The sequence below is a fragment of the Erythrolamprus reginae genome, chromosome 5 (assembly GCF_031021105.1).
Source record: "Erythrolamprus reginae isolate rEryReg1 chromosome 5, rEryReg1.hap1, whole genome shotgun sequence".
In the NCBI taxonomy this organism is placed as follows: Eukaryota; Metazoa; Chordata; class Lepidosauria; order Squamata; family Dipsadidae; genus Erythrolamprus; species Erythrolamprus reginae.
The window spans coordinates 52085628-52104685 of record NC_091954.1 but is presented as its reverse complement, the minus strand read 5'-3'; the positions used below and the strand labels follow the sequence as shown (position 1 = coordinate 52104685).

General features: G+C 41.6%; 1 protein-coding gene across 2 annotated transcripts in view; it reads left to right on the top strand.

Annotated features, from left to right (window-relative positions):
• The first annotated feature begins 4344 nt into the window (after nucleotides 1-4344).
• The window catches only part of BAG3 (BAG cochaperone 3), a 30105-nt gene continuing 15391 nt past the window's right edge, over nucleotides 4345-19058 (top strand). The window contains exon 1 of one of the 2 annotated variants that reach the window (XM_070752601.1): nucleotides 4345-4966. In XM_070752601.1, coding sequence (XP_070608702.1) covers nucleotides 4784-4966 — 183 coding nt within the window. In that variant the 5' untranslated portion in view covers nucleotides 4345-4783. The remainder of the gene's footprint in view (nucleotides 4967-19058) is intronic. The other variant, XM_070752600.1, reaches the window with a different exon arrangement.

Below are 19058 nucleotides of genomic sequence, written 5' to 3'. Positions count from 1 at the left end.
TTTAATGACTGGCACAATTTTTTATGTTTTACCCAATCTTTTAGCGACAATGCAATTATTTCACTGTTTAGCTCTTTGGATCAGGTCTATCAGGTAATATGGTGAAAGACAGACAGAGAGATGCAGAGAAAGTGAGAGAGAGAGAGAAAATCAAGAACAAATGATATAGTAAAAAACAGACACAGAATTGTGGAAAGAACTTTCTCTTGTATCATCCTGCATTTGTGACCTTTCAACTGGGTTTGAGATTTGGATGTGGATTTAGATTGGTTTGTTTGTTTGACAAAAAGACCTGGGTTCAGAAGCAGCCTAACAGAGATAAGAGACATAGAAAAGGTTTTAAGAAACATTGCCCTGGGCAAGGCCCTTTTTGCCTGTGACCTGGGTAATTTCCGAACAGGCACTCTAACACTCTTTTCTGGAACACTGAATCCATGTCCAAAAATAGCATAGCTGATAGTAATGCAGCAAAGAAGAAGAAAATGGAGGTGAAGTGGGCAGGATGGAGACAGAGCAAAGAGGAGAATTAGAGAAAAAAAGTGATGGGAGCATGGGACAGAGCAAGAGGTTCAACAAAAGACATATAGGTAGTCCTCAAAATAGGCACAAATTTGTTAAGTGAGTTTTGCCCCCTTTTATGACCTGTCTTACCTCCATTTTTTGGAAAAAGATTTTTATTCAAAGTTTTTTAAAAAGCTGACGTATACAAAAAGAAAAAAACAATATATAAAAAAGAAAAAACAGAAAACACACACACAAACACACAACACCACAGCATCTTATATCTCTGCATACTTAAATCAGAAAGAGAAAAATATTACCGTTCTATCATATCTTCCTTTCATACATCAATACATAGAGCCTTCTCTGTGGCGGCCCCGGCCCTCTGGAATCAACTCTCCCCAGAGATTAGGACTGCCCTCACCTTCCTTGCCTTTCAAAGGCTCCTGAAGACCCTCGTATGTCGCCAGGCATGGGAAAATTAATATACCCCTAGCTACTATGTTTTAAGTATGGTCTGTTAGGTTATGTGATTGTTTTTCTTTTTATAATAAGGGTTTTAAATTGCTTTTAATACTAGGTTTGTACTTGTTGAATTGTTGTGAGCCACTCCGAGTCCTCGGAGAGGGGCGGCATACAAATCTAATAAATTATTATTATTATTATTATTATTATTTGCTAACTTATGCAGTTATACGTATCGTTTCCTTCCTTCAAAAATTTAACAAATCTCATTCATCATAGTAATAATAATAATGGTAGTAATCTATCACCCAAACAATGTCAATTATTGATAATCCTCCCTTCACTTCTTATTGCTCAGTCTTTTATCCAATATTTTACCATTGTCTATAAATTCTCAGATGGATTACCTCTATACTACTTGTTTTATTTTTCTTGTCCAACCAATCGTACAGTTTCTCCCAGATTTTGTAGAAATCTGTTTCTTCCTTCTCCTTTATTTGCAGAGTTAGCCTATTCATCTCTGCCAATTCCAATACTGTATCTTGTTTATGACCGTTAAATTAGTGAGGGCTGTTTCTTTTTTCCATAGTTGCGCATATGAAATTCTTGCCTCCGTCATTATGGATATAATCAAATATTATTTTTGTTTGTGCTTTGGTTCATGATGCCTAGGATTTATTTATTTAATTTATTATGGTTGTCTAGCAAATGTTTATATGTAACTTTTTGTCTAAATTAGTAGATTAGAGTAGATCATGGCTTCCATCGGAGATGACCACTTTGGAATTTGAGTATAAAATTTCCTTCTAATTTCTAGCCAATCCTCTATCAGTGCCCCTCTTCCATGGTGTCTCCAGACATACTTATGCCAGCCCAACTGTCAGTCATGCCAAGTTTGATGGTTAATATTCTTTTATTTGTTAGCGTTACCCAATCTTTTAACCACGTAACAGTTGCTGCTTGATGGTGCTTCTTGTCCACCTTAGGTCATGTCAGATTCTGAGGAGGGAATTTTTTGCTTCCCACAAGGAAGCAAAAAAACTGGCCAAAACACACCCTCATGCGCATCCCGGTGCACGATTTTGCTACTTGCACAGGTGCAGGAATAATTGGGTTTTTTAAAAAATATATAATTTTTATTGATTTTTTTTAAATTTACAAAAAGCAAAAACATAAAACATAAAAAAGTGTACCGTCGGCAAACAAGAAAATAAAAATTCCCTTTACCAGGGAAGATTCAATTCTGTATCGTTCATTTACTTTATCTCTGGATGACATTGTTCATTCTTTATAAAGTGATTGAATTTTATTTTTTACTTTTGCATCGCTTGCTGATATTGTTAATATATAATTTTTAACCTTCTCCCACCGCCTCATTGGTACAGGAATAATTGCACTAGATCACGCACTCACGTTCCAGAGCCACGGGGCTGCGTGCAATTAGCTGTTCCAGTAGCAGCTAACCTCTGGCCATAAATCACTTTTTAAAGCGCCATTGTAACTTTGAACAGTCAGTAAACAAACTTGTAAATTGAGGATTACTTGTAGAGTACAACAACAAGGGAATGTGCGACAGCCAGAATAACTTCAAACTGAAACAGATCAAGGAATCTTTAAACTGCCTCCAAAGGGGGCTGGGAATTACATCAACATAGTAAGGACATGTCATATAAAAATAACATCTCCAAACAAAACCACCCATCAGTTACCCATTTCACCTAAAATTTAGGTGTTCACATGCTGGATAAGTTATGAAGTGTGATGGTCCCTTGCATTCAGACGGGCTACTCTATTTTCCAATTGGTATAGTAAAGCAAAATCGAAAAGGAACTGTTCCACTTGCTAAAAATACCTGACAACATTAAAACATGTAGTTATAGTGGGAAAGTATTAAATGTATGATGTCAGCATTCTCTGATTATTTTAGGTTATGGAGGATGCAATACTTTGTCTAGAGAAGAAAGCAAATTTTCCTTCTCATTAAGTCAAGGCCTTTTCCAATGCTGCCGCAGCTGTTTTGTTGAGTCAGAGTCATCGTGGCTTCTTGCCCAAAATCTAAGCTAGGCAATATAATCTGTGACATGCATTTATTATTTCTTTTTGCAATATAAGGGCAGCAATGTAGCTTTGCTCAGTAGGGCTAGCATAATACAGTACGGGTATGGATTGGTAAGACTGTATACTGTTTCAATAATTGAAAAAGTCTCTACAGAATTTTGCACAGTGCAAGTGCCACTGGTGAAAATGACGATACCCGATACCACCATCTCAGTTTAATCCAATGAAAATATTTTTAGGATTGCAGCATTTCTAATCTAAGCGGCAGCCATTATTCTGAAACACTTGTTGCAAATTTTCTTCATCCTTTCACATGGGCAGCTATGCCGCCAGTGCAAACTATTTTGCCAATCTGGGTCGGTCACCAAGACTAGACGTTTAATCTTCTGAGCTATTTTAATTTTTTTTTTTTTTAAAAGCCAGTTAACAAGGAAGCAGACTCCCTTGTTTTTCTAGGCCTGTAGGCCTCTTAAGAAATGTAAGAGAAACATATCTATGATTGTATCCTCAATCCCCTAGGTCAGGGATAGGCAAAGTTGGCTCTTCTATGACTTGTGGACTTCAATTCCCAGAATTCCTGAGTTAGCATGATTGGCTCATGAATTCTGGGAGTTGAAGTCCACAAGTCATAGAAGAGCCAACTTTGCCTACCACTAGGTCAGTGATGGCAAATCTTTTTTTCCTCAGCATGTGCAAGTGCCCACACCCATAATTCAATGCCTGAGGAGAGTAAAAACAGCTTTGCCCACCTCCCGGAGGCCCTCTGGAGGCCGGAAAGGGCCTATTTACCAATTTCTGGTGGACCCAGTAGGCTTGTGTTTCACCCTCCCCAAGCTCCAAAGGTTTCCTTGGGGCCCGGGAAGGGTAAAAACACCCTCATCAATCTCTCCCCTCGGAAGTTCCTTGGAAGCCAAAATCATCCTCCCAGCCTCCCTGCAAGCCAAAAATCAGCTGGCCCGCACACATATGCAAGTTGGAGCTGAGCTAGGGCAAAGGCTTGTGTGCCAGCAGATATGGCTCTGTGTGCCACCTGTGCCACCCGTGCCATGGGTTCGCCATCACCGCCCTAGGTCACGGTGGCCCCAAAAGTGCTTTTCCAAAAGGCAAATTGAACTTTCTGGGTTGTTCTCTTGGAAAACGTTTCACTTGTCCTCCAAGAAATTTCTTCAGTTTTTAAGAACAGAACTGAACTGAAGAAGCTTCTTGGGAAGAGAAGCGAAAATTCTTTAAAAAAAACCCAAGAAAGTTCAGTTACCTTTTCCAACAAAGCCGCGTTCAGGGTAGAGAAAACCCAGCTTGAATTTCAGAAACAGCTCAGTTAAGGGAAGAGAAGGTAAGATTTCAGAATGAGGACGGTTTTCAACTCGCCGCCCAGCAGGCGGAGCGAAGGTCCTAACTGCTAGACTGCCGAATAATGACGGCGAGGAAGAGTGACTCAAACGAGGAGCTCCCGCCCCGGCTAATGCAAAGGCGCTGGAGGCGCCCAGAAGTTTCTAGCCAGGCAGCTGCCCCGCGTCTCTCCTCCTCCTCCGTCTCCTGCTCCTCCACCTTCCCCTCCTCTTTGGCGCGGAGCTGCTATTTCCAGATACTTCCACCCCCTTCTATGTCTCCTCCCTCTGGATAAAGGTGCCCGGCCGGCAAGAGCTGCCTCGCTTTAACTCCAGCGGATGACCTAAGCGGGCAATTTCTTTCCGCGTTGCCTCTTTCTTCGCAGCCTTTATTTTTTTGCGTCTCGCCTCCTTTTCTCTCGCGCGCAGCAATGAGCGCAGCTGCTCAGTCTCCCACGCGGATGCAGGTGGAGGCCGGAATCGGCGAGCGGGAGCCTTTGCCTCCGGGCTGGGAGGTAAAGATAGACCCTCAGACCGGCTGGCCGTTTTTTGTGGATCATAACAACCGCACTACCACCTGGAACGACCCGCGCGCACAGGAGGATCGCCTCAAGGTACCGCCACGTTGAGTCTTTTTGGCGTGGGATAGCCGGCGTCCGAGGGGACTGTGGAGCGGAGGGGGATTGACTGGGGACGTGGAGCCCTCACTCTTAAGCTCCCGTCCTGCCGTCTCGTTGAGGGACGGAGCCCAAGGTAGAGGTTGGGTAATTCGGGCTCCTGCCCTTTTCCCGTGACGGAGAATCTCCACAGTCGTCCTTCCCGTGACTTTTAATTAGTTTGCCCGCTTGCTGCGCTCCGCAGCTCGCGTGCGTGTTGGGGACACGAGGGAAGATTTCACAAGACGCGGTAGTTTCGGGTGGGAAAGGGGAAGGGACGCGTGTTACCCGCAAGGTAGTTTTGGGGAGGTCAAGCGGAAAGCCAGTCGAGTCTTCTTTCGGACGCCCAGCGCTGGGGCTAAAGGACGACGCACGCTATTTCCGCTCTCCAGACTTGAGTGTGTGTACGTGAGGGGGGACGTTCCTCTCTTCGAGCGGCCCGAGGAGGAGGGGAAGGGACGGCCCGCGTCGGGCGCGCGAGTTTTTCCTCAGTATATGGCATTGTTGTGGTGACTCCGAAGATAAAGTTGAAAGGCCTTCAGTGGAGGGCAGGGAGAGCGGGGGAGGTGGGGACGGCGGGGGTGGACGAGTGGGTGGGCTCTGCTCTGCCTGAAACTCCTGGGTGGCGCCGTTTGAAGGACAGGAGGGCCGAGCACTTCCCTGGGGCGCTGGGAGCAGTAAGATGCAAGCGGGGCAGTGCCAGGAAAAGTCTGTCCTCGCTGCCTTTCCACACCCGCCACTCCCCCCCCCCCCGCCCGGACTACATGGCTATGCAGTGAGGCTACGAGCTGGCTTTTGTCTCTGACGCACTGCAGTCGTTTCCCCTCTGTTTTTGTGCGCTAAATCACTTGATACTTCGCCGTTGCGACGTTTATTTAAAGTTGGCGAACTCGGTTTTGATCTTTAAAGAGGCGGCCGTAATTAACTTGGCGGGACGAAAGTCGTTCTCCCACCCTTTCCTGGGGAAAGTTTTCTTACTTACCAGTGGTTCCTTTTATAATTTCTAAAGGAAAGGTAGAAAAAGGAGTATACTTCTTAAAATACTTCATGAGGTTGCACCCTTCTTTTAAAATTCTTGGGGTGTTTTTTCCCCTGTTACTGGGTTTTTGTTTGATTTTGGAATACAAATTGCTTACTTTAGTTCCATTTCTGCCAAAAGCTTATTGGTTATATAACAATCCGATGATTAGAGGAAGGAGAAACGATCTGATGCAAAATAATCATTAGATTTTTAAAATAATCGCTTGTGTTCACTTTAGAGCAATGATAGTGAATTTATTACATGTCCAAGATGACACAACATGCCATTTTGGGTGACACGGCAGCAGTCACCAACACCAATGACGGTCAAAAGCATAACTGCATAAATGTCTTTGCTCTACTCTAACTTCATTTTTGTAATTATTGGGGGTGGGGTTGTATAATACGCAGCACAACATGATTGGAATATATATATATAAATTTAAAAAATTGTTTCTCTTCAGTTGGGGGGGGGGGTAGGGTGGAGAGGCTGTGACATGCCAGAGAATCAAGCTAGGCATTTTCTGAATTTTTGACATGCTGAGCCTAAAACGTTTTCCATCGCTGTTTTAAGAGGTAACATATTTTGCATAGTTCATCTATAGTTCTTTTGGAGAAAACATATTCCTAATAATATATTTTGCTATTCTGTATAATTTGATACGCTTTCCTATCCCAAAACACTTTGCTGAAAATGTGGCATTCTCTCTATTCTGTAGTTTAATTGAAGTTTCTTCCTCATCAGCATGCCTTGTAACTGCATTTTTCTTCCAGGTCCTCATGATCACTGGGGTGACTTGAACTGTTCTAGTTGTAAACTCTTCCCTTTTTTCCAATAAGAGTTTCGTATGTGTATACCAGGGGACTTCAAACTTGGCAACTTTAAGACTTGTGGACTTCAACTCCCAGAATTCTCGCAGCATTGCAAAAACACCGAAATCCTCAAAACCCCACCCCCGGACCTCTGTGTTTTTGCGATGCTGCGATTTCACTGAGGCTCCCTTCGCTGGGAAACCCCACCTCCAAACTTCCGTTGCCAGTGAAGCGCCCATTTTTGTGATGCTGGGATTCCCCTGCAACATCACAAAAACACGGAAGTCCGGAGGTGGGATTTCCCATGGAGGGGAGCCTCAGGGATCCCAGCAGCACAAAAACGGGTGCTTCACTGGCAACGGAAGTTCGGAGGCGGGGCATCCCAGCGGTTGCGGTGGGTTTGTAAGGTGAAAATAGTTTGTAAGAAGAGGCAAAAAAATCTTAAACCCTGGGTTTGTATCTCAAAAAGTTTGTATGACGAGGCGTTTGTAAGACGAGGTATCACTGTACTTGCAAAATTCCCAACTGGAGCTTATAACTGGAGTTTTATCAGATTTGGGGTAAACGTTTAATAACCATGGGTATTATGCTATTCTGAGAAAATGGTGGGCTTTATTTAAAAGCAAGGGTTTAGTGCCTGTGATCCATAAAATCAATTTAAACTTGGTTCTGTCAGTTGATACACTAGTTCTGTCTCCATTAGGTTCATCATTTTAAAAAAAAACAATCCAAAAAACACATCTCTGTCTGTGTATGAGAGAGACTGAGACGTTAACTGCTCTTGCCTTTTTATTGCTTTTTGATATCATTGCATGCACTCTGTGGGTTTGTACTTGATACTGCCACAAGATTAGAACTAGTTTCCTTGGTCACATTCTTCAAGCACTGTCATTCCATTGTTACTTCTCCTTTTACCTCATACTACTTCTCTGTGTCATCTTTCAGGGCATTTATGGGCATGGGAATAATATTCTGTCAGAAGCTGTGGAACAGGTTAAGAAATAACTTGATATAAGACAGGTCACACAAAACATAAGCACTGAAAGTACTATCTTCCGCTTCATCCCATGCATCCATCCAACGTGGTAATTTAACAGTGGCGAAATCTGCCATTCTAAGCATCTGTCTAGACTTGCCTCACCCCACATTAGTAAGAGTGATAGGTGGCTGTCTTCTGCTGGTGAGTAGGGGAGAAATGGAATTTGGGGAATCTCATTCTTTGACTTGTCCTGTCCTGAGTACAGAAGGATAACATCTTTTGTCTTCATATCTTCAAAAGGACAGAATAGGAAGTAGCAATGGGGGAAACACAATTTATGCAGAATACGTTTCTGCCAAATATCTATGCAGTGATACCTCGTCTTACGAACACCTCATCATACAAACCTTTTGAGATATGAACCCGGGGTTTAAGATTTTTTTGCCTCTTCTTCCGAACTATTTTACCTTATGAACCAGCTGCCCCCGCTGGGATGCCCCGCCGCCGGACTTCTGATGCCAGGTGAAGGTTCCCCTCATTGGGAAACCCCACCTCTGGACCTTCCGTTGTCAGCAAAGTGCCCATTTTTGTGCTGCCGGGATTCCCTTGAGGCTCCCCTCCATGGGTAACCCCACCTCTGCATTTCCGCGTTTTTGTGATGGTGCAGGGGAATCCCAGCATCACAAAAACAGGCGCTTTGCTGGCAACGGAAGTCCAGAGTAAGGTTTCTATGGAGGGGAGCCTCGGGGAAATCCCAGCAGCGCAAAAACGGGCGCTTCGGCTGGCAAAAGGGGTGAATTTTGGGCTTGCACGTATTAATCGCTTTTCCATTGATTCCTATGGGAAACATTGTTTCGTCTTACGAACTTTTCACCTTATGAACCTCGTTCTGGAACCAATTAAGTTCGTAAGACAAGGTATCACTGTATATTAGGCGGGGGTCTCCAATCCCCATCGGTCTGTGGCCCACCAAGAACTGGTCCACAGAAGCAAGCAAATCCCCACCCGTCCATGTGTAGGATCCAAGTAGCATGAGAAACCAGGCCCTCCCAGTCCGCAGATAAACTGCCCTCTGCAGAATTGGTCCGTGGCGCCCAAAAGGTTGGGGGGCTGCTGCAGTAGGCCTCTTTTTCCTATATGATTTCGGGGACCTAAATGAAGTCTTGTAATTCAAAGAATTGTTTCAACAAATGCCCCATACTTTAGAATTCAGGACAAACAGCTATTTTCTCTTCAGCATCTTGCCTGAGGGAAACATCATCATCATCTCCCTAATGGTAGGGTTGGCCCTGGCAAATCCTCAGAATTTTAATTAAAGATACTTAAATGTCTTGCCTGAACTAAACTGACAGCTAATGACTTTGGTTGCAAAGAAAAGTTCTAAATGTTCTGAAAGATGTTCTTCCTGCCGGAATATTAAATGTAGCACAATGTTGATAGTTGGAAAGATATAAAATAGAATAGCAAAAACTAACCATTATTCTTTAAAATAATTTAGGTGACTGTCACTTTCTAAATGGACTCCTTGGTGCTCTCTTGAGCTTGGTGGCTTTCTTGCAGACGTTTTATTACCTAAACTAGGTAATGTCATCAGTGCTATGGTAGTGAGGAGTGGGATTTGCTCTCAGTTTATATTCTAGTGCAGCAATGCAAAACTTTTTTGGGCTGGGTAGCCACACCCTTAATGCAATTCCCTCCCCTCACATGCATGCGCACAACCCCCGTGCTGTGCTGCCCCCCCCCCACTCCATGCATGTTCACAGGCCTCACTGAAGCCTCTGGACCTCTGGTAGGCCTGCTGGGCTATTTTTCGTCATTCCCAGGGTTCAGGAAAGCTGACATAGGGCAACTCCTCATGTGCCCTCAGATATGGCTCCACCTGCCACCTGTGGCACACATGCCACAGGTTCGCCATCACTGTTCTAGTGACTCTTGCTCCACGAGTGCTGATGGGAGAGGTCTTAGAGGTTCTTTGGGCTGTTTGCTGTTGGCTTGTTTGGTAGATTCTGGTCTGGAATATTTTTTTTCTTGATTGTTGGTCTGATGTTGAAGTTAATCTATGCTCAAAGTGGATGTTGATTGCTGGTCTAAAGGTGCTTAGGTCTTTTTGCTCCCTTTTTGGCATAGTTTATAGATGTCCCTGTCCTACTGTCTTATTATCCTTTCTATTACTACGTTCTACTTATGTTATGTTATGTTAATATTTACTATAGTACTATACTAGATAGATAGATAGGTAGGTAGGTAGGTAGGTAGGTAGGTAGGTAGGTAAACAAATAAATAATCTGCTGATGGCTAATTTGTCAGTGTGCCAGAAATTACCCAACAATATTTTTTTGGGATTTGGCTTGGTCTAGGATGGTCACAATTTCCCAATTGAAACTATGGTTAAATCTGTCAATATATTATGAAGTTAATGTCTTCTGACTGCCACTTGGTGTTTATGGATGTGTTCTGCCAGTGTTCTGTCTGTCCTATGTAATGCTTGTTGCAAGTCGTTACACTGTATGTTGTAGATGACTCTGTTTTTTTCTTCTGGGGCTACTGTGTTTTTTATTTACTTAAGATGTTTTGAAGAGTTTTAGATGGCTTGTGTGCTACACTGATTCCATATGATTGTAATAGTCTATTAGTGGTTTTGGTAGAAAATCTTACTTGAAAAGTAAGAACAGCTAATGTATTCCTGTCATTTGCATACATTAAATTGCTGTTAAATTGCAAATTAAGTAGTTTAAGTAATATAAATCTTAATTTATTTAAAACAAAGGTTAAAATGATGTTAACATGATAAAACATGGTAAAAATTGGGCTTTTTCCTAATTAAAAAAACTTTATAGTTTTTTTTAAACTTTAAAACTTTAAAGTTTTTTTTTAAAACTTAAAAAAACTTTATAGTAATATAGTATGTCAATTTCAAGTTTTTGAATTTTTAAAAATTATTCCTCCTGCAAAAATGCTAAAGCCATGAAAAACATTTGTGTGGAATTACACGGTTTATAAGAACCATTCCTGCACCTACTGCATTCTGGCATTAACTATTTTGCCTGAAGAACCTTTTATAAAAACTTGAAAACTAGCAACATTTTTGGCAGCATTACAAAGATTTTAGTTGTGGGAAATTGTAATTTTGACTCTTTTTTTTGAGGTTATTACAACTATCATTGCTTATTGTATAATCAAATTTAACTCAAATGATCACCAATCAGTTGAAACAAAGTCTTATGTAATTGTTCTATTTAGTAGTGGTCTCGCATTGTTTTCCAAAGTGTAATACTGTATCCTAAAATATGAAAAGTGTCAAAAGCAGCACATTGTAAAAGATCTCTTGCAGCCACATTTATAGAAAATCTTCCAGTCCTTGAATTGAGCATGGAAGATAAATTGCTCTGCCCTGATGATTGAAGCTTTGGGAGGGAGGGTTCACTGTCTTTACACTCCTTAAATACATAATTACCGTAAATAGTTTATTTTAGTCTAAAGACCCAAGAATGCAAGACAAGTTAAGATATAATAGATTAGTAGATTCTCTGTCTTTATTTCTCCTCTCAGGGAAAGTCAGCAGCTAGCATGAAAATCAACTATTCTACAAAGTGCTCTGCTTAACATAGGAGGAATAAGGGAGAGGTAAATTAGTGCCAGGGATTGAGGGTTTGGGCACTTTTTAAGTTGGTTTAGTAACATAATAACACAGTGGCATTTTGTTTATCTGACCATTTAGGTCGGGATGTTTCTGAACCTCAATCTTGTATTGGCTTGTAATTGATAGATTGCCAGAAGAATACGGGATAAAGTGGCATTGAGTTCACCCAGCACATCAGTAGAAAATGCTGTGCACCCAATTTAACTAAAACCACTGTGTTCAATAATTGTGTTCCCTCCCTTCACTGGTTGCTTTGTATAGTTTTTTGCTTAGACCACACATGTCTGGATGTTTGTCTAAGAATTTAAATTATATAAAGATTCATAAGTGTTAGAAAAAGAGGAATGCATACATCTCTTTATAATACAAGAATCCAAATAATTTACTATATTAGGTGAAATAGTTACTTTTATTTTATTTTCATTTTCTTTTAAAATACATATCTAGATCAGGTGTGGGTTCCAATTTTTTTTAACTGACACTGTAGGCGTGGCTTGATGGCCATGTGACTGGGAAGGAGTGACTGAGTAGTCATGTGACTGGGTGGGCATGGCCAACTTGACATCACTCACATCAAGGGTTAGGGTGCCTGGTCTCTCCTTGCCTTAAAGGCCTTGACGAGATCTATTTACAGTACTCCTACTAAACATCTAAAATATACTGTTTAATCTTATGTATCTATGCTATATATGTACATACATACTACACATAGGCACACAAAAATATACATTACTATATATACTATATGTGTATGTACACACACACATACACACACATATCTCTTCTAAAACTACACATTCAACCTCACTTACTGCATTTGGAAAAACACACCCAGAGTCCACTTTCTGCCACACATTTAACCATAACCTCTTTACATGACAACATTATACATGCCTTCAGATGTACCTCCCTAGTTTGCACATGACTGTTAGAGCCAGGAGATGTCATGAATTGAGTAAAATGTGATGAAACTCACTTAACAATGCTCTTGCTTAGCAACCAAAATTTTGGGCTCAATTGTGGTCATAAGTCAAGGACTATCTTTGCCTTTCTCTGCATGGCAGCCTTGTCCTAGTAAACTCCTCCTTTCTGGCAATTTTTCTCTCTGTTAGAGGCACCAAAATAATCCAGACAATGTAAGCTACAGCATGGGTTGGACAAGATGACCTCCAAGGTGTCTTCCAGCCCTAAATTTCTGTGCTATTTCAAAGTGAAGAAAGTTGGAACCATCCCTCTCCTAGGAAAATGAAATATCCTAGGAAATATTGAAAAGAAAGAATATGTTCCCTTGATGAGGAAAGGAGAAACATGTTTTAAAGACAAAAGCAGCTCCCTGCAGCTCTCTTTCCCCTCTTCAGCTCCAGGGTAATGGGATTAAGACCTTCACCCTTAAAACATGATAGGATTGACCCTCTACCACATGGCATCTGGAAAATTACCAGCACTCAAACAAACTTGGACTCAAGACAGACTCTACAGAGCTCCCCCTCCACCCCCTGGAGTCCGGCAGCCAATGGGAACAGGAAACTCTCAAGGTGGGGTCCAAGAGACCATAAAACCTGAAGACTCCCAGCAACTCGGCCCTTTTCTCTTCACCATACATTTGGAAGCATGTGATCCACCTTTTCTGTTCAGGAGCTCATGTCGTGTTCTCCTGTCCTACATTAAACCTTTCCAAGCAACTTCCACGAATCCAATATATTTTCCCCCACTTGGAACTGAACCCAGAAGAATATTCCTTATAACAAAAGTGTCTTCTGAAGCCATGTCTAGTGCCAGGGTTTGTGGTCCTTCCTTCCTTCCTTCCTTCCTTCCTTCCTTCCTTCCTTCCTTCCTTCCTTCCTTCCTTCCTTCCTCCCTCCCTCCCTCCCTCCCTCCCTCCCTCCCTCCCTCCCTCCCCCTCTCGACCTATCTGTTGTTACAGAAGTTTTCATTTCTCTCCATAATACATCTAATCAATACCCTATCTCTCAACTACGTAAAACCTATGCTTATTTACTTGGCAGTAAGGCTACTCTCTTTCAGTGGGATTTATTCCTAGTAGATACACAATCATGAGTGCAGGCAGATAACTAGCTCCATTGTTTAATAGGCTTGAAGTAAAATTTCTACATTAAAAAAAATTATACTTAAGCAATAGAATATAGGAGCAAAAAATCATAGCAATAGTCTAAGCCACTGATGGCGAACCTATGGCACGGGTGCCACAGGTGACATGCAGAGCCATATCTGCTGGCACGCAAGCTGTTGCCCTAGCTCAGCTCCAATGTGCATTTATGTGCTGGCCAGCTGATTTTTGGCTCTCATAGAGACTCTGGGAGGGCATTTTTGGCTTCCAGAGAGCCTCCTGGGGGATGGGAGAGGGTGTTTTGTTTATCCTCCCCCAGCTTATGGGTGTGGGCACTCGCACATGCACGATAACACGCATACAAGCTCTTTTAGCACCCAAGGAAAAAAGGTTCGCCATCACTGGTCTAAGCTATCTTTCCTCCCCCTCCTCTTGCATCCTTTTGCTTTCAAGGAGGGAGGAAAAACCAAATGAAAACAGGAAGGAACCAAGGACAGAAAATGGTGCATGGCTGCAAAATAGGAGAAGGGCATTTTTCAGCCATTTTTGGGGACTGAAAAGTTGAGGGGAGCCAAGCAGGGGTGGGTTCTAACTTACCTTGCTGCTGGTTTGCTCCCTCAAGATGGAGACAGTGCCGTAAACTCAGCTTTTGCGCATGCTCAGAAGAAAAAAAAATTAAAATTAAAAATTTAAATTTAAAAAAATTTAAAAAGCCAAAAACAAGATGGCGACCACATGTGCAGTGCTGGAAGCCTGGCTTCTGCACGTGCTCAGAAGAATTTTTTTTTAAAAAAAGATGACAATGCTCATGCACCAACACCAACTGATCCAGTTCGGTGATGTCATTATGATGTCCCCAGCGGGTCTCTACCAGTTCAGGCGAACTGGGAGGAACCCATCCCGATCTAGATCTTCTAAAGAAAAGCCTTTCAGCATATTGCATTCTGTTGGATATTATTTGGATGTACATTTGTTTCTTTCTCTGCTAGTTCAGTTTTATATATTTTGCTATTTTTGCAGTAAGAGATTTAATTTGATTAAATGATTCAGTACTTGGTAAATGTACACCTGTATACCTGGTAACATTTTGTAAATATGTTCCACAAGAACTTTACAACAACTTTTCCTTTCATATAATATATGAGGCAGTATCCACAACCTAAATGCTTTCCTAATTATGTTTTATGCATTGTCTTTTCCACATCTTAAGCCAATTGTGGACATCATTATTGTGGCACACATTTGTTTCGGCCATCACAACAGGCCTGAGATCTACACTTTTCAGTATATTATGCCGATGGGTAAAGATTTAGACATGATAGATGATAGATTGAGATCTCAGAATAGAAGCTTACTGTACTGAATGGCTTTGAGCCAGTTATTCTTTCTCTGTCCAACCTTTCTCACATATGATTGTTAATAGCGATACAATTGAAGGAATATTATATATTTTCCCTACAGCTCTTGGAAGAAAAGTGGAAAATAAATCAATAAACACCCTTGGGAAGAGATGTTTGTACTACAGGTAGCCCGCAACTTGTAACCACATTTATGTCCAAATTTCTATTGCTAAGCAAGGCAGTTGTGAGTTTTCATCATTTTACAACCTTTTTTTTAAACACCCCCCCCCCGCCCCAGTTGCTAAGCAAATCATACGGTTGTTAACAAATCTGACTTCCCCATTGACTTTACTTATTGGAAGCCGGCACATAAAGTTACAAATGGTGAACACATGAACCATGGTCATAAATAAATCAAAGTTGCCAAGACTCTGAAATTTGATCACATGACCATGGGGATATTGCAATAATCATAAGTGTGAAAAATGGTTATAAGACACATTTTTCAGTGCCATTGTAACTTCAAATGGTCGCTTAAACGAATGGCTGTAATTTGAGGACTACCGGTAATTGATTTGCAGGCTGGCATTATAAAATTATTATAGGCACTCCTCGACTTATGATCACAATTGAGCCTAAAATTTATGTTGCTAAGTGAGACAATTGTTAAGTGAATTTTGCCCCATTTTACGACTTTTCTTCTCAAAGCTGTTAAGTGAATCACATACTTCTTAAATTATTAACACAGTTGTTAAGTGAACTTGGCTTCCCCATTAACTCTGCTTGTCGAGAAGGTCCGAAAAGGTGATTCCATGACCCTGGGATAGTGCAACCCTCATAAATACAAGTTATTTGCCAAGCGGCTGAATTTTGATCACATGACCATGAGGATGCTATAATGATTGTAAGGGTGAAAAATGGTTTTCATTGATAATGTAACTTTGAACGGTCACTAAACTTTTTTTTTCAAGTTCGAGGACTTACCTGTATTGTGATTTGTTTAACATTAAAATTATATATAGACCCACTGTTTTGCTTTCAAGAGTACACATGGTGCATCTTTATTTACAAGCTTCATAAATAATGCACATCTGTATATCTCTTCAACTGAAAAGTTCTTTGTGGTACTCTTTAATAGATTTTTAAAATGACTTGCTTTTAGGTTTAGTAAGATCAAGCAACGATCCAAATACTCTTTATTGCAGCTTTCATCACCTTCAGAAGCAGTCTTTGAGTCCAGTTTCCATTTATAGGCATGGAGGGTGTATGGCTTCGCATGCTTTTGAAAGTTCAGGGCCAGTGCTAGTAGGATCTTATCACCCTGCAGAATTGAATTCTGTTTTGATTATTTAAATGAAATTAATCAGAGGAAAGTGCATTGTTTTTTCAGAATTTCTTGCAGGTTCATCCTGTCCTTGCCAGAATGCATTCATTGCCAGTGTTTAAAGGGGAAACCCCCCCACTAATTTGTGAGTTCAATTGGATATAAAATTAATGGATTTAAATAAAAGGGACACAGAAAGGATTCCATAAAGATAATGGCATGAAATCAAATGATTAATAAATCAAATGTTTCTTGAAGTGTTTTTTTTTAAACGTATTGAATTCTCCAATCAGCATGTTTAAGCATTTAAATGTGGCCAGACAGTATAAATATAAATATATGGCTAGACAGCTTAGCCATATTAAAACAAGTAACCAGAATTCAGAACTGAATGTACCAAAAACAAAATTTAAACAAGCTGAGTAGTTTCTACTAGGAGAGAAAAGCAGGTTACTCCAGGTTACACCTGCTACTGGGTCAGCTGGGAGTTGCACTATCATTTCTTTCTGTCCTTCTGTTCTGGTTATCTGTTCCATTTGTTTATACAAACAAAACTCTAGCCAGGAAAATGGCTCATATTTAGTGCATGAGGCAATGGGATGAGACAAAACAGGCCTAGATATTGCTGTAACATTGGGAAGGTTCAGCTCAGAAACCCTCAGATTTTCAAGGTATTTTATGTTTGAATAATTGGTGTTTTGTAATCTGCACTCAGTATTCTCAGTGCTGTGCTTTTCACACACACACACACAGAGAGAGAGAGAGAGAGAGAGAGAGAGAGAGAGAGAGAGAGAGAGAGACCTCAACTTACAACTACAACTGAGACCAGATTTTCTGTTGCTAAGTGATGAGATCATAAAGCAGGATGTCATGTGACTGCATTGCTTAGTGATGGCAATATCCTGGCACTCCATGTTGTCCAGACACATGGATTGTGGAGCAGGAAGCAGAGGGAGTCTCAGGTAAGAGCACCAAAATGCCACACCGGGGAATGGGGGAAGCCCATTTCTGATCACACATTGCTGAGTTGGGGCCTGTTGTAGTGTGTGATGCAAGTTCAGGAAGGCCAGGGAAAGAGGGTGCGGAGTGCAGGTGTGTGAGCACAATGCTGGGAAAAGAATATGCTATGCCTCGAGGGCTTCTTGGGGCTTCAGGGCAGCAGTACAGCACAAAGCTGTAGCCATTCCTGGAAGTGTTTTAACTGCCCCAGCCTGGTCTGACAGACTCCAGGAACTGCCGCGCAAACCCACCATGCCAAATAATGTATTGACAATGCAGCACAAATCTGCCATCCTCTGGGAAAACATAAACAACATGGCACAAAGTTGCAGCCCAGCACAGCCTGCCCCTTGCTGTCCTGCGTTGCTCCATCCCAGCTGATGTTCACCATCTTCTTGCTTTTTCTGCTGATGGGGCTTTTCTATCCTGGCTCTTTCATGATGCAGCTTCTAGCTACATGAGGTATCTTCTCCAGGTGTTGTGAGAATGGGCAATACAGTAAGCCCTCACCTATCGTTGGTGTTATGTTCCAGACCCGGCCGCGATAGGTGAAATCCGCGATGGGGAATTTATCGACTGATAGTACTTATTTAAGTATTGATATTGTAATTGTTTGGTAAGTTTTCATTGTTTTAAGTGTTTATAAACCCTTCCCACACAGTATTTATTTTAGGTACAGTATTTAAATACAGTATTTACAATTTTAGATTTTTGTTTTTAAAAAAACTGCCGATCGAGTTCCGCGGGCTGTTTAAATCTGCCGATCGACTTCCTCAGAAACCCGCGAACCAGTGAAGATCCCCGAATGATTTTTCTCATTAATATTTCTTGAAAACCCGTGATGAAGTGAAGCCGCAGTAGGTGAAGCACGATATAGCGAGGGACTACTGTACCGTTAAGGACGGCAGGCCCTGCATTCTCATGATGTAAGATCTCCAAAGCTTTTGAAGGCTTTCTAAGCATCACGAGAATGGGGCATGCTATTTGGAGAATTCTGTGGGAGATTTGAAGAACATGGTGAGCGGCCTATGGAAGAAAGCCTGGTTCAGCCAGCAGCTTCCTCACATAGGGTCAGGCCAAACAGGCCTCATCAAATGGGATAAAGATGGTAAAGGTTAGCTGAGCAGAGCAGGGCCTGTGGAGTGCAGGGTGGCAAGAACAGCTGGCTCTTTACATTGTGGGGTTGGGCTGGGCTGGGCGGCTGTGGGATTTGAACTGACACTTCTCAGTGGCAAAGGTAGCCCTAGGGTTGGCGTAGAGGCTTGGAGGCAGTGGCAGTTGGCTGAGCCTGCTGAAGGCCTCGGGTCTCTACTTTTGCACCAGCCCTGCTGCTGTTGATGAGTGCCAACCTCCAAGCCAGGGTGGCCAGAAAGATATAGATGTAGGAAAGAGAAGCAGGTGGTGATACTGAAATGCTCCTGCAGTCATAAGTGTGGGTGTGTTGCCAAGTATTTGAATTTTGATCATGTGACAATAGGAATTTTATAATGACCATTAACCTCAGGGACCGATTTAATTCACTGTTTTCAGCAAGGTCATAAATTCAAATAGTTGCAGATTTTTTTAAATTTTCATATTTATTTTACAACTTCTTCCTGTGAAATCATATGCAGGATTTTTCTTTCTCCCTTGCATACTTTGTGCTGGAGGCATGACTTCACAATAGCAACCCTATACTCTTTTTTAACAATATATTTCTTGTAATTCTGCTCTAGCAAGTCTTCTAGCACATTCTGTTTATCTAACATGCATCTTTTCAGTTTATTCTTTTAGCACTAGACCTCAGGCAGATACCTTTATTTTAATGGGTAGGAATAGACTTAGTCCTAACTTTTACTTTATGTATACAAGACACACAGAGATGATG